Source organism: Cryptomeria japonica, chromosome 4 (assembly GCF_030272615.1).
Source record: "Cryptomeria japonica chromosome 4, Sugi_1.0, whole genome shotgun sequence".
Lineage (NCBI taxonomy): Eukaryota > Viridiplantae > Streptophyta > Pinopsida > Cupressales > Cupressaceae > Cryptomeria > Cryptomeria japonica.
Window position 1 is genome coordinate 18,319,703 of NC_081408.1, and position 15,819 is coordinate 18,335,521.

Genomic DNA, 15,819 nt, shown 5'->3' on the forward strand with positions numbered 1-15,819 from the left:
CTTCCATGCAAACTTGCTCTTGTGAAACTTCCTTCATGTCTTCGAGAATTGTTTCAATGAAACCATCCTAGTCTTGCTCTTTTGGATTGGGAGGAAATTCTTGCCTTTGAACTTCTAGTTGAATGGGTTTGTGAGAAGCATTGATGCTAAGCACATCTTATGATAGTATATTATCAAGAACATCATCTTGTGGCTAATTCCTTTGAACTTCTTGTACAAACATCTCTACTTCTTGCATGCTGGAGGAACTAGCCAATGATTGTGCTCCCTCCACCCTTGGCCTTTTCTGTTGAAGCTCTTCCAGTTGGGCTTCTTTCCTCTTCCTTGCTCGCAACTTCTTTGGAACATTCTTTTCTCTACTTTGCTCGACTCCTTCCTACAGTATTTCCCCTTCTTCAACTTGGGCCTGTGATGACCCCTCTGTGGCTTCACTATGGGAATCCAGGTTTCCCATCATTGGTAGCTCAGGCGAACATTTTCTTCCTTTAGTGTCCTGATTTGCTGCTCAACCCAATGCCTAGTGAATGTTAGAACTGGTCTAGCCAAAACATCCAAATCATCAATTTCTAGTTCCAACCAATCCAGAGCCTTGATAGACCTATCCTTCAAGTTTTCAAATTCTGACTAAACCACGTCTTGATCTTCCTTAACCTGATCTAGCACATGCATAATTTCACCAATTCTGATCATGTCAAAGGGTAATCTGGAAAACAATCTTTTTCTGATTTCAAGATCATCCCTAGCATTAGCCCAATAGTCCTCCAGGTGGAATTTGTGCTTGAACTTAATCCTGACAACCATCCTGATATTGTTGTACAGATCAAAGTAGGATCTGGCCGTATGGGATGTCAAGTGATAGACTACCAATTCTTCAATGGACTTTTCAGCCGCTGCCAATGTCAAACACATTACTACATAATCACCTACAACAATAGGAAATTCAATGGACAACTTCCTCTTCTTCTGAATTTTGTCATAGGCAGTCAATTGTTTAGTGAGTTACAACAGCACCATTATGTTCGTCAGATACCTTGGTAGCTTGTGCGGCTAAAAGGAAAACCCTTGGACCCGGTTGTAGGTAAACTTTGGAAACTGAATGTACCAAGCTCCAAATTTCCATATCAGCATCCTGACCTCTAGCGACAACCTTGTGTGGAGTTCACCTTATAGCAATCTGGTTAGGTACATTGTGAAGGTGTCACTTACCAACTTGAAAGAAGTGGTGTTGTACAGGTGCAACTAGGGATAGCACTCGTGGACTTTCAACTGTTTTAGTCCAAATCCCATGGGTCCCTTTCCTCGCAAGCCATTGAATTTGCCCATCCTTGCCAACGAAATTACATATGAACTCATGTAAAAAAATTGAGTCTGATTCTGCTTCAAATTCTTCAATTGCTCATGCAAGCAGTGCCTGATCAATTTTGCCCAATCTACTATCCCATTAGCATTCATAACCTCACCGATGAAGAAAAACATCCAAGTTTCGAATGTTAAGGCATTCAAGCATCCCATAATTCCACTCAACATCATCGCTAGATCAGTGTACTCTTGCTTGAAGTCAAAACTGACGATTTGCTTGGGCATCTTTGTGATATGTGGCCTTGGCCTCAACATCCAGGTTTTGTTAATAACCCCAGCACATCTTTCAACACCAGCATCATATACCGCTACCACCCTATCCTTGGTTCTATAATTCATAGACGTATATGCCAAAATTCCAAATGTCTCTCCAATTGCCTCGGCCGTCAGGTTGGCTAGAAGTTTGCCATTTGTTGTTAAAATTGCTCTTCTTTTAGGATTATAATGCTTTGTGCACTCCAAAATCAGCTCTAGGCTGAAGGGAGACCGGCAACTGAGACAATTCCGCTCTTAACAAACTTGACAGCAGTGGGTGATGGAGCACATCCAACTGTTCCAAAAAAATTGTTCCGAAACACTCCCAACAAAAAAGTCCCTAAATTGGTGTCACTGATTTCCTTTTACTTTGAAACAATCTTGGATTCTGGAAGGAATCCTTTCATCTCATTCTTGATATGCGTTTGCTTGGAAGTGTTCTTAGCCTCGCTGGATTCTGCCATTCCTACAAAACAAAAAAAATTAACATTAAAATCATCTTAAAGAATTAATAAAACGATGGAGAAGTAATTCCAACGTGTAAATTCCCAATTTGGAATAAAATAGAACCTCCACAAACAAGACCTTTTGAAAATAAATAAATTCTTCGCTTCTGACTTTTCTCCGTCTCTCTCTAACTTCAATTCTCCAAAATCCTACGTGAGAAATGAATTGCAATCCATCGTTTAAATAGAACTCTCCCACCAAACTGCTAAGTTGGCGAAGGGTTAAAATTGGCAGCTGCATTTAAAATGCGTCATGTTTCCCTTGCCAACTCCCCATGCAAACGGGTCTCGCTGTTAATGTTAAATTCAAAAATGGAAATTTCCATAATTGCTAAAGTTATGTGTCATAAATGCGGAATATTCCTTTTCCATGTTGCCAACTCACTGATTGGGAAAATCTTTCCAATTTGGATTCAAAAGGATATTTTGAAAGATTTTCCTTTCTTGAAAGGATTTTGTTGATTTTGTCCACTTGGAAAGAAATCCCATTCATCTGGATTTTTGGAGAGAGAAAATTCTTGAAGAGAAATTTTCATCCGCGAAGAATTTTTTCATGTTTTTGAGTTCATCTTGTCTTGAAGGCCTGAAGGAGATTTTTGATCAATTCATCACCTTTCCTATTTTTTAGGAATTTCTTCGTTTTTGAGTTCCAAAATTCAGGAGAGAAAATTCTCTCTTTTGATCAATGTTTCCTCTTCTTGGAATTTCTTCATCTTGGACATAATTTTATCCTAGCAAGAGGAATTTTGATTTTCTTCCTTGTCCTTGTTTCAACACTGCTCCCCAGCCTTGAACGCCAATTTCACCATGTGGAGGATTTTGAACTTTGGAAGGAAAAATCCTCCATGACCTCAATCTAGTGTTCTACCTTTGACTTTGGCGAGATTTTCATCATGTGAAGGAAAAATGTTCTGGAGAACAAATTCGTCCCTTATCTCATACTAACGCTCTACACTTATCTTGGGCGGATTTTCCTTGTTATGGAGGAATGTTTAATGCATCAAGGAATTCCTCCTTGACCCCTGTCTAGCACTCCTTCCTTATATTGGCCGCCAAATTCATGTGTTGCAGGAATTCTTCCTTAGGAAGAAAATTCCTCCCTACCCCCATTTTGGCGCCATGCTTCAACCTTGGGCGTTGTTTTGACCTTGTGAAGGATTTTGTGCAAGCCACGGAAATTCCTGCACGACCCCTATCTAGCACTCCTACTAGGACTTGGGCGCTAAATTCATCCTCAGCAGGAATTTGGTTTGGAGGATGGAATTCCTCCACAACTCCAATTTGGCGCTCTTCTCCATGGTTGGGCGCTAAAACAATGGTGTGTAGGATTTTTGGAGTTGAAGACATTTTCCTCCATGACCCCATCTTGGCACCCACTTCCACGTTAGAATGCATTTTTGCCATGGTAAGGATTTTTTGATTTTGCTTCCAAAGTTAGCCATTTTTTCAACTTTTCGGACTTGGAATGCCATTTTTTGGATTTGAAGTGAATTTTTGTTTGCCTTGAAAGATTTTTCGAGCTTTTCCACTTCAAGAAAGGGTTTTGAACTTAGCCATTTTCATTGATCAACTACCTGCTTTTCGACTTTCCAAATTCATACATGGATTTTCAGGAATTCTCTGTCTTCAGTGTCCGGACCACTGCTTGTGATGAACCTGCCTAAAATAGACTTACTAAAAATAGTAAGTACTTCAAAACTTCAAATCTAGGCAAATCGAGACAAGGTGACACTTACTAAAAATAGAAACTACTAAAAATAGTAAATTTGATTTTTGGCCAAATAAAGACAATCGACGTAGTGAAACTTACTAAAAAATAATAAGTGCTCAGAATTTGCTCAAATTTCACTGGTAGCTTTCTTGAAGGGCTTTGAGTTCGTTGCAACGTTCATATTTTCAAAAACCCTAAGGAAAAGACTTGCAATCTAAGTTTGAAGGGCAAAACCCTAAAATAAACAAAACAAGTTCCAGACTTAGCCAAATTCGCTCAAACGACTTGCAGACTTGATCAAATTTCACCAGAACACTTGCAAACCGAGGAGACCGAAGGGATTGCTACAAAAAAACCCAAAGAACCAAAACCAAAAGACCAAGAGGACCTAATAAGCAGGGGGTCCCCATTTGGAATGGGGTGATGTGTGATTAGGTCGAATGCTATCAACTTATACCATGGAAAGACATAGCTTCATAAAACTATCTATTACAATTGACATCAATGTCATACATTAGAGTTTATAATTGACATTCATTTGATAAGAATATTCAAGAAAAATGTCCATGTTCCATTTTAGTGTCACATCCTTTGACTAATGCTGAGATAGGCAAAAAGTAACATAAGAGAAAAATGAATAAGAAATTGCACTTACTGGCGCTGGTATGAGAGATTCATCTTGTATGCTCAACATTTGTCCCAGCTTAAGAGCGGCTCCACGCATCCGGCAGAGTGCAAGAGCAAGACGTTCAGCATTTTGTTCAGATAAAAAAGGAGAAATAGCAGATTGTCCTCCTTGTAAATCACCCTCTCCAAATACAAGCCTCTTTGCCGACTCTTGAATTGTACCCCATGCAAGCCCTGCTCCCAACCCTGCAAACCTGCCAAGACAGTATGCTAGCTGTTCTCAAGCCAGTGATGATAACATAAAAAAAGCATTTTTTAATTTCCTTTCTAAAAAAACACTGATGTAGTTCTGATAATGAGTGTTTTGAACCTATGAGCGCACATCATTTGACACTCCTATAACTAGATAATATTCTAGTTTAGATTAACCAGATATCTATTCAGCATAGTGTATTATCTCAAGGGATCCTACCCACATTATTGAGAAACCTACCTGTGAGCTAGCCACCACCAGTTAAGTAGTTCTACAACAAGGCAGCAGATAGGATTGATAAATTTCTTATTATAGTGCAAATTCAAGGTAAGAAGAGCATGGATAGTAAATCTTTCTATGGTGAAATCTAACTCCACTGCAAGCTCTGCAGGTCAAAGGTGTTTCTTTTGAATGACCAAACTGTTAGTCAATATATACCAATTCTACTGTATATCATTAGGGAAAAATTTAGTTATAGGGAGGATATAGGAGAAACCAAAAAGAAAAATGTAACACAAGATATGCAATATCTCTCCAATAAACAAATAAGGTAAGCTAATTCTGCTGTATAAAATGTGGGGAAAAATTGTTTATAATGTGGACATGCGAAAAACTACAAAAAAATGCAACACATGAAATCAAATCTCTCTTTAAAATATGATTTAATTTTAAACAGAAACAAAAGGTCAGGGAATTTTTAACTCCCTAATAACTGAGGTGCGTACGAGTAATATGTTTCTATCAATCAATAGGTCATGGCAGTATTGAAGCAGCCCAGAAATTAAAGTGTCTGCAAGACCTAAGTCACAAAGTTTGAGTTCATATTAGTGTTTGGCAAGCATAAAATTCAAGCATCAACGGAATTATATTGAATATAATTCGTGTTTACATTATAAAACAAAAAAAATTATGCTTTAGATGAGAGGAAGTGACTGATGCTTTTCTTCTATATGGCAAGGGGTTTTTCATCTTTCTCGTAAAGTCGTAATGTTCTTACTTTAGGATTGGATCTACATGCAAGTTTAGAAGAGAGGGCCCTTGGTCTCTTAGTAATCTCTATTCACTAGGTCCTCATCCCAACTCAAACATATACAAGGAATCTCCAAGAACAAAACCACAAAATTTATTATTTGTATCATAAATCTCAATAAATTTACCTTTCAGCATAAAATCAAATCTGATAGTATAACTCTTCTTCAGCAAAAACTTTCAACCTTCAAATAATTTATACAATCGTGAACCCTATATGAATCCATCCATATTGGCTAGGGAAGATATTTCGCTCCCGAGACCAATCTTCACTATAGGGTTTCCGTCCTAGGGCTGTAGAAATTTACTCAACTCCACAACTAGGGTTTCAATAATATATGAAATGCCAAAAATGGATCAAATAAGTCTCCTCAACCTCCTTTTATAACCCTCTATGGAATTTTCCATAAATTATATTTAAAAATCACTTTTTTAAATATACCCATTATGGGGTTCGATTTGACTGTAAACCGTGTTTGTAAATCTTAAGAACGTGAGGTGTATTGTATGATACTGATTTGAATGTAATCCAGGTTTAGAAATCTTATGAATGTGGGGTAAGTTTTGATACCAATTATGGGTTGCATTTGACTGTGAGCCATATTTACAAATCTTAGGAATGCCAGACGAGTTTTAGTGTGTCAACTATGTATTGCATCTTATCAATGATACATCCTTACAAATTTTAAGACTCCGGAATATATTTTTATAGTACCAATTTGACTGTAATCCATGTTTAAAATCTTCAAAATGTGAGGCAAATTGTATGATACCAATTATAGGTTACATTTGACTGTGATCCAAGCTAACAAACCTTTAAAATGTGGCGTGAGTTGCAGTATGTGGTTATAAATTAAATGTGACTGAGATCTGTTATTTCAAATTTAACATATGTGAGGTGAATTGCCATGCGTCAATTATAGGTTACATTTGAGTATGATCCATGCTGACAAATCTTATGAATGTCAGGTTAGTTCTAGTCTACCAAAAATAGGGCATATAATTAAATACAATCCATGTTTTCATGCGACTTAAGAGAATGTGGTGTGGGTTGTACCATATAAGAATGAGTTACAGTTATCGGTAATCCATATCTAAGAAACTTTGTAATGTGGTCTACGCATATCTACACAACCTTGAAAGGAAGCACACAACCTACCCCGATAGTTAAGCAGTCAACAAAGTTTAATGTCGATTTCAAAATAAAATAATTTACTTTCGAAATTCAAAATCGATACAGATCATAAAAACAATTCAAATTGATACGGACTAAAAAACAATTGAAATCTATGTTAACTGAAAAAACAAGCCAACTCTGATAGTCTTTCAAATGCAAAAATGACAATTTAAAAGACGAAACAAACAAACCCTAATGCCCTTCCGAAAGGAGTTTCAGGCACCCTTCTCTCCCGCAGCTTTCGCTTCTTCACAGGCACTGACACGGTAGCTTTCCTGTCCCCAGCACTTGCCACGTAGGACTTCCTGATGACAGTATTTGGCACATAATCCCTCACGTCTCCAACATTTGTCACATCACCCTCTCTCTTCGAATCCTTCAAACCTTCTGCGTTTCCTGCCACAGAATCCACCAAGTTTGCCCCAGAATCCGCCAAAGTTGGCTTTGAATCCACTGCTCCAGAATCCACCAGATTTACTCCTGAATGCGTCAGCTTTGCCTTAGTGTCCACCACATAATCGGCTACAACTGTCTCCTGTCCTAAAGAATTTGCCCTAATTTCTTTTGGGTTTCCAAAATTCTCCGTCGCCGGAGAAATTTCCCGTTCAAAATCGACCATATGTCCTGAATCATTAATTACTTCATTTGCCGCTGCATTTTCAGAGGCGGCTGTGAAATAAACGACGCTATTTTTCTTCTTTTTCCCCGGCTTTTCATACTCATGTATCTTTCCTCGCGTGAGCCCGGCAAGATCTGTAGCAGTGTTGACGAGGTTATTTAGCGAAAGAGCAATGAAGCTCCCAATGTGACCATTCTGTAGCGATTTTATTGCCACAGAAGACTGAACGGCTTCCTTTGCTACTAAGGAAACGCCATCTATTATCTTCTTGAGCTCGCGGGTTCGAGCCATGATAAAACCTTGCGGACAAATGCAGAATTGCGGAGCCTGTAGAATATATTTTAGCTTATAATAAATTTGTATGAATGTGTGTGAATGATTTCTGACGATAAGAATTTTGAATTTGTATTAGCAGTCAATTCTGCTAAAATCAAAGTCAGCACCGGCGCCACGACTACACATTACAGAATTGCATATGAACGTTTATGTAAATATGAATTATGAGTCAGAATGGCGAGTAATATAATCAGAATTATTAATGCAGAATTCATATTAGAATTGAATTCTGCAAAAACAAAGTCAGCGACGGCGCCACGAGTATTAATTCAAAAAGTGCTTGTGGACGTTTATGTAAATACGAATTATTAATGAGTATAACGAGTAATATAATCTATTAATTTAGAGTTTTCATAGATTGTTTTTATTCTAAATATAAATATAATTAATTGTTTGATTTTAATAATATTGCAATTTTTAAAATATATTGGAAATGGAGCAATGAAATTTCAATTCAGTTATTAGTAAAATTTAGTTAGGTTACATCATGTGTGGAAAATAGACAATTATAACAAATTTGTCTTTTTTAAGTTTGAATCTAAGGACTATGGTATTTACCAACATTTTTGGAAAATTTATTAGATTTGAAAATCTTTGATAAATAGATTTACAACTTGAAGTGATGATTGAAAGATGGCAAGTAAACATGCAACTACCTTAAGATGACATCACAAGCAAACATTGTAAATGTAATAACCAACCCTAGATACTAATGAAATTTTTTTTTCATAAATCATGTTGAACCAACATATTTGTTATAATGTTGTATACAATGATTAAGAAACAACTATTCTTATTACAAAACAACTTGTAACATACAAATTACCATACAACATTGCATCGTATCACAAATATTGGCATACAATAGGACCCACCAATGGCATTGGGTTTAACAACACCCACTTGCTCTTTTTCGTGATGAACATGATGAGGAAATGATGGATTTCATGTCGTCTAGTAGTTAATAGTGTAACTTTGGCTAGTTTTTTTCTTCTATGTATTATATGTTTTCCCTTTTTTTTCATTTAAGTTTTACTTTATGTTGTTGAAAGGGAAGGGCGCACTCGATACAATTGAGCATAGAGAAATTGTGGGTGAGGATACGGTAAGCAAACAATATCCAACTAACAAGTGAGTAACAAGGCAAATGATTTCCATTTTTGAAAAAAGGGTAAGACTTATATTAATCCAGAACTAAATCATCAATGCAACCCCATTAAGGGACTCAAAACATCCAATCAACTAGAGAACTACAGAGGCAAGGAATCACCTCCCTAGCAAATCATCACACAGACCCCTTATCTAGGCATATCCCCATGAATTGACTTATCTAACTTCTGGGAGCAGTCCAAAGCAAGTTACTCCCACTCACTGACATTCCAACTAATTATATGTTCAAAAGCCCATTTAACCAGGCAATCACTCACCCTATCCCACTCATTAGGATGTAGACAAAAGAGACAAACTCCAAAGTATTACTCAACAAGAGAATCTGACAAGTAATAGAATCCAACTACCAATTAACCCCATTAAGTTTCTACTTGTTCAATAAGTTGATCGGAATCTAAGAACTTGATACATAAAGGATCATACTAGAACTATCCCTCCCAACTCCACCAATGCCAACATGCCTAAAATTTCCCTTAGAAGACCCATGTGTGTTAGTTTTGAAGATGACATTAGGAGGTGGAATCCATCTACCCTATCTTTGGGTTTTCCTTTTAGGGGCATGTTTTCCCCAAATTGAAAGACGCCTTGAACCATTCTCAAATAAGCATAAGCCCTATCTCACTACAACCTCATTGGGCTCCAAGGGATATCCACTTCACATTTTACGGTAATCATCTATTGAATCATACTGATAATCCTCTAGCAAAGTTGTTAGGCCCACAACTTCCTTAAAATATTTGGCAGTTCCTTTTCGAACCGAATTTGTCAAATGATACAAGAAGGTTCAATATTCCAAGCCACATGAAGAAATGAAGCCTTAGCTGAAACCTCCCCAAACTAATTCAAAAATCAACAAAGGAAAAGGCATGAACGCAGGCTTGTTTCCAAACTCCCCGGCACAAATTCTAAATACCTCTAGGAAAAGAGCACTATAAAAACAAATGGGATGGGCATTCATTACTATTACCGCATAGAACACGAATAGATGGTCCCTAGAATCCCTACTTTCTCAGTTTATCCTAGGTAAGACACTTATTATAAGCCACAAGCTGAAGAAAAAAGTTGTATTTAGGCCACACAAATTTATTCCACACATTCTTTGACACAAAGCGACTTCACCCCACCATATTTATACTTGTCCAGCTCCTAATACCCAAAAGCTACTAAGAACACCCCTCCTGAGTCAGGGCTCCAAACCAAGGTGTCATCTCGCATCAAAGAACTACAAGCTCTACTAGCTAAAATTTGAGACAACTCTTCCCTCTCCTCAACAGAACCCCCCAACAACCAATCTTTAGATGTCATCCACTTAAAAACCTCCACCTACCCCAACCTGTAAGCAGCTTTCAAGTCTTCAATTTAAGACCAACCCACCTCTAAGAAGCTCTGACAAAGATTTAGTAACTACAGTAACAATTACTTTTGCATTTATCACCATTGTTTGCAATTTTAGGAAAATTATTCAATTAGCATACCATTTCTCAATGAACAAAGAGTTTTGGTTTCTAAAATAAATTTAGTTCAAATACCATATCGCTTATCAATTCATAGATGGTTCCAAGTTTAAAAATAAATTTGCTAGAGTAATAGGTTGTTTTTCAATCAACAAAGCATTCTAGGTTTTAAATAAAAGTTGCAACTTAAACTACGTGTTGTGTTGTACAACTTGCATAAGTTTAGTTCATAGTTCATAACATGTATTTTTCTACCATTCAAGGCTATTTGAAATGAATGGTTGGATTTCACACCATTTTGTTTTCATGTAATGTGCATATTTGCGCCCAAACTAAAGTGTATTTGAGATTTTATATTGCTCTAGGGTTGTGATATTACTTTAATTATATACATGAAGTTGCAAGTTGAATTGCATATTGTGTTTTTCAAAATGCACAAGTTTAGTTCATTATTTGTAAAATGTGGTTTTTACTCATTTGATGTTATCATAAATGAATGGTAGGATTTTAGAACCCCTCTCTTCACATAATAGAGTTATGTGCACCCCAACAAAAATGTATTCATGGTTTTATGTTGCTCTAAGGTTGTTACAAGATTTCACTATATATATGAACTTATTGATTGAACTACATTGTTTTTCAATTTACACAAGCTTGTTTGGATTTTTGAAATTCAAGTATTTGTTTGGGATGACATTAAATGAGGATTACATTGTTGTTTGGGTTTTTTTTGTTCATTTAATGTCATCCCAAACAAATGCTTGAATTTCACAACCTTCATCTTCAGGTAATAAAGATATGTACACCCAAACAAAAGTGTAATCCTCATTTAATGTTGTTGTATGGTTGTGACTTTGCTTCCAGTCTAAATATGAAGTTGTGGGTTGAACTGCACATTATGATGTTCAACCTACAAAAGTTTAGTTCATGGATTGTACGATGTGTGTGTTTTCTCATCTGAGCTTATCTCAAAGGATTGGTTGGATTTCACAATATTTATCTTCAAAAAATAAAGGTATTTGCACTCCATCTAAAGTGTATTCCTAATTTTAATTTTTTAATGTGATTGTGATAAGGTTTCATTATATAAAAAGTTGCAAGTTGAACTACATGTTATGTTTTTCAATCTCCAAAAACTTACTTGAAAGTTGGTAAGATGTGTGTTTTCGCTCATTTAATATTATCTTAAATGAATGGATGGATTTCACAATCTTTTTCTTTAGGGAGGCATGTGCACACCAACAAAAATACTTTTCTCACTTTATATAACTATAGGTTTGTGAAGGATTTCATTATAAATATTAAGTTGCGGGTTGAACTACACATTGTGTTATTCACCTACACAAGTTTAGTTCATTGTTTATAAGATGTGTTTTTTTTTCATGTTCCACTATAGTTGTGATAGGATTTCGTTATATCTATAAAATTGTGGGTTGAGCAACACATTATGTTGTTCAACCTACACAAGTTTGGGTCATGATTTGTAAGATGTATTTTTTTGCTCATTAGATCAAAACGAATGGTTGAATTTCACAATACTCTCCTTCATGTAATAGACATATTTCCACCCCAAGAATAAAGTGCATTCCTCATTTTATGTTGTAATAGAGTTGTGATTTTACTTTTATTACATATATGAACTCGTGGATTCAACTACACGTGTTCTTCAACCTACATAGCTTTAATTCATACTTTATAAGATGTATTTTTCTACTCATTTGAGGTTATCTCAAAGGATAGGTTGAATTTCACAACTTTTACCTTCACATAATCGAATTATTTGCATCCTAACTAAACTGTATTCTTGATTTTATGTTGCTATGAGATTGTGATAGGATTTCATTATATATATGAAGTTGTAGGTTGAACTATTGTGTTGTTCAACCTACACAAGTTTACCTCATAGTTTGTAAGATGTGCTTCAAATGTATGCCTCTTCTAGTTGACTCAAATACTGGTGCACATTTTTTTAACAATTTTAAACGTGACAGTGATTTGAAGTTGATGATAGCAATGGAAAGACATAATCGATCATTTGAGGTTATCACTAAGGTTTCAATGGACTTCACAACATTTCTCTTTGCAATCTATATGCTCCACAATCTTTGTGTCCATTCCAAACTTTATGTCATTTCATGCATGTCTACAAATAATTACGCTGAGAGACATATTATACTCACATATGGATGCAAGAACATTTGTCAATAAAAACTAGAAGCATTTGATTTGACGTGTTTGTGACACTTCAATTGTTTATTGGTATTATAACCTTTCGAAAATCCTTTTTGGGGAATTAATACATATGAATAAAACATGCCTTGCTTTAAGTAAAATTATATTTTTTTGATAAAAATAAATAACAAAATTATTTCTCCTCGTGTAGAGGTTCTGCCTTCGAGTGGGGTCGGGCCATCTACTGGTGATGGCGGCAGTTCGCCATTGATTAGTGGTTGTAGTGGTTGGTCAAACTCCTCAAAATTGTTCCCTTAGTTGGCTCTAACAATTTCACCAAAAAGGAATAAAGATAAAAAGGAGGAAGAGACTACGCCAAACCTCATTGATGCATGGGGTAAACCGAATGACCAAGATCCTCCTCCACCTCCCACTGGTGTTGCTCTTGTCGCTTAAGCAATTTTACTATTATTTCTATTTTCTTGCTTTATAGACATTGCATGTGTGACTTTGAGGGGCGACTTCATGTCCCTCTACATTTTTTGTGGATGTGTATTTTTATATAAATTCATAGAATTCGACACATATATTCATCAAAAAAAGTAATTAAGTAATAAGGCATAACTAATATAAAACAACTAAAACACAAGTTCAACTAATCAACATAGAGCTTCAATTATTTATATCAAATACTAAAAGAAGTTGCACACTCAAAAAATAGTCAAAACATAAAAAATAGTAACTACTCACAAAATACAAAATACATATTTTGCTTAAAATTAAAGTTATTTCTCTTACATACGAAAAAACAAAGTTGTTGTTTTCTTCTACTCTTTTTTACACTCCCTAAACATGTATATGATATATCATACTACTTTTCAAAGCATAAATTATTTTGGAAACACTTAAAGCTTTGATTTATACTTTTCACACATAATGATTTCTATTTCTATTCCATTATTTATTATATCTTACTTGTGTTCTACACTCTCTTTCCCTATGACCAAAATTATTGCATGTGAAACAATAGCCAATGAAAGGAAAATAGAACTTAGACATATGTGCTCACCATTAAGGGAAGAAATTTGATATGTGCTTGGTTTTGATGTAACATGACTTTCTTTTTCTTTTTCTTTTTTTTTCATTAATTAGTTTTTCTCAAGCTGACCCCTTGGACTCTTTATTCAATTTTTATTTTTGTTTATAACCAAATCTTGCTTTGTTTGATGGTGATCTTTGGCCATTAATAATGTTCATCTAGGATTTTGGTTCTCTTTTCAGGCTTGAGGCTTGTGTTCGACCTAGTGATTGTTTTCTCTAATTCCTTTGTTAGAGAGACAATTTCATACTCTAGCCTTTCAAAATTTTCTTATTCTACTTTCAACTAGAATTTTACCTCTTCTTCACTCTTTTTGGTTTCTTCAATTTGACCTTTTAAATGTATGATCAATTCTTCAGATTCTTCATGAATTTTGGCCTTTGATCTACATTCCTCTTGAAAGTGTAGTTTTAGTTTGACAATTATCTTCTTAAATTCTTTAAGGTTTTATATTGTAGCTCAAGTTTTTAGTTCTTCTTTCTAACTTTTCCAATCTCATCTACAACGCAATAAAGTTCTTCCTCAAAACTCCCCTGATCATCATCTTTATTATTCATATTGTCATTCTCATTATATTGTTTTGACACCTCTTCTAAGTTCATCCCTTCCTTACTCTCAAGATGATTTTCTCTTTCAAAGAATTCATCTTCTATTGTCAAGGATGCTCTATTTATCACTTCATTAGTTGTATTTGTTGCTTTATCATCAATACTCTACTTAGTATATCTTTTTTCCTTATTTCTTTTTCTCCTTATCATATGTGCTCTCTTGATCTACCTTCAAGTGGTTGGAATTTTTCAAAGGAATTGGCTTTGATACTAGTTGATGAGCACATGGTTACATTGAGAGGAGGGGAATTGAATCGGTATAATGATAATATTTACATTTTACAAACTTAATACCATATTTAAAAGTTGATCAATACTAACACCATTTACACAACATCAATAATCATGCACATGAGAACATAATAACACATGATATTTATAAAGAAACCCTTATGGCAGAAAACCATGACAAATTACTTGTTTATACAACAATCTCTTACACATTTTGTAGGCTCAACCTACTAGAGGCACCAACCCCTCAGTCAATTTGTGAGCAATTTACCACTAGTGGCACCAACCTCATTCAATTTATGAGCACTAGCCCGCTAGAGCCACCAACCTCTCATTCAAATTGTCTTCACAAGAGCTATAACTCTCTTTTTTAATTTTGTCGATTCAAATATGCTATAAACTGATCATAAAACTCCTAGAATGTGATCACAATTATCTCATGATAATTAGTTGTAAATCTCTTATAATATTCATTTATTCACTTGATCATCATTGCACTTATAAATTTGGTATTTGTTCTACTCCAAGTTGCTAGAGTAAATTAGGATTTATCCTATTTACTCATGCTTAAGTTTACTTAGGCATCATTATTTAATATTTTGCATTTAGGTGAATATTATTTACCTTGCATTTAATAATTGAACTCTACCTAACCTCGCATATGATCGAGACACATGTCCATATCATGTGATCTCCTACCTACCACCTTTTTCTTTATAGCTATACATATTGTACATTATTTCTCATCTCAAATCAATTCATCTCTTTAATGAAATATTTGGATGAAGGTTATATTGCAAGTTGCGTTCCTCTTAATGGAGTTTTACTCCAACATGGTATCAAAGTGATTTTCTTGCATCGTGTTCCCTTTGTTTTTGAGGTCTGATTCTAGGTGGTTTGATTTACAGTCGAGGAACTCAACATTTGATGCCCCAAATTAATTGCAAATACTACCCCCTGTTAGGGAATTTTGTGATCAGCACCAATGTCATTAGTATTGGGAGGTCAAATTTTGCTTCAAAAGTATTTCATTCCTAGTGTAGGGTATAAAAGGAGGAAGTCTTGTTCATTTTACCTTAAACCCTAAACCCAAAGACCTCGAAGAATATTTTTCTTTTTGCTTCGTTATATATTTGTGGTGACTTCCAATAGGTAGTTTTTGTTCTTCTAAGTCGTGACTTATTCCCCTTATAATGTTTTGTTGACTGACCCC

The 15,819-nt window shown here is 35.3% G+C and overlaps 1 protein-coding gene across 1 annotated transcript in view; it reads right to left on the reverse strand.

Annotated features, from left to right (window-relative positions):
* Window positions 1-8,021, reverse strand: part of LOC131033138 (protein ABC transporter 1, mitochondrial) — a 200,741-nt gene extending 192,720 nt beyond the window's left edge. The window contains exons 1-2 of the mRNA XM_057964270.2: window positions 7,109-8,021; window positions 4,487-4,712 (exon numbers count right to left, since the gene is read on the reverse strand). Of these exons, the coding sequence (XP_057820253.2) occupies window positions 4,487-4,712; window positions 7,109-7,827 (945 nt within the window). The 5' untranslated portion in view covers window positions 7,828-8,021. The remainder of the gene's footprint in view (window positions 1-4,486; window positions 4,713-7,108) is intronic.
* Between the last annotated feature and the right edge of the window lie 7,798 nt (window positions 8,022-15,819).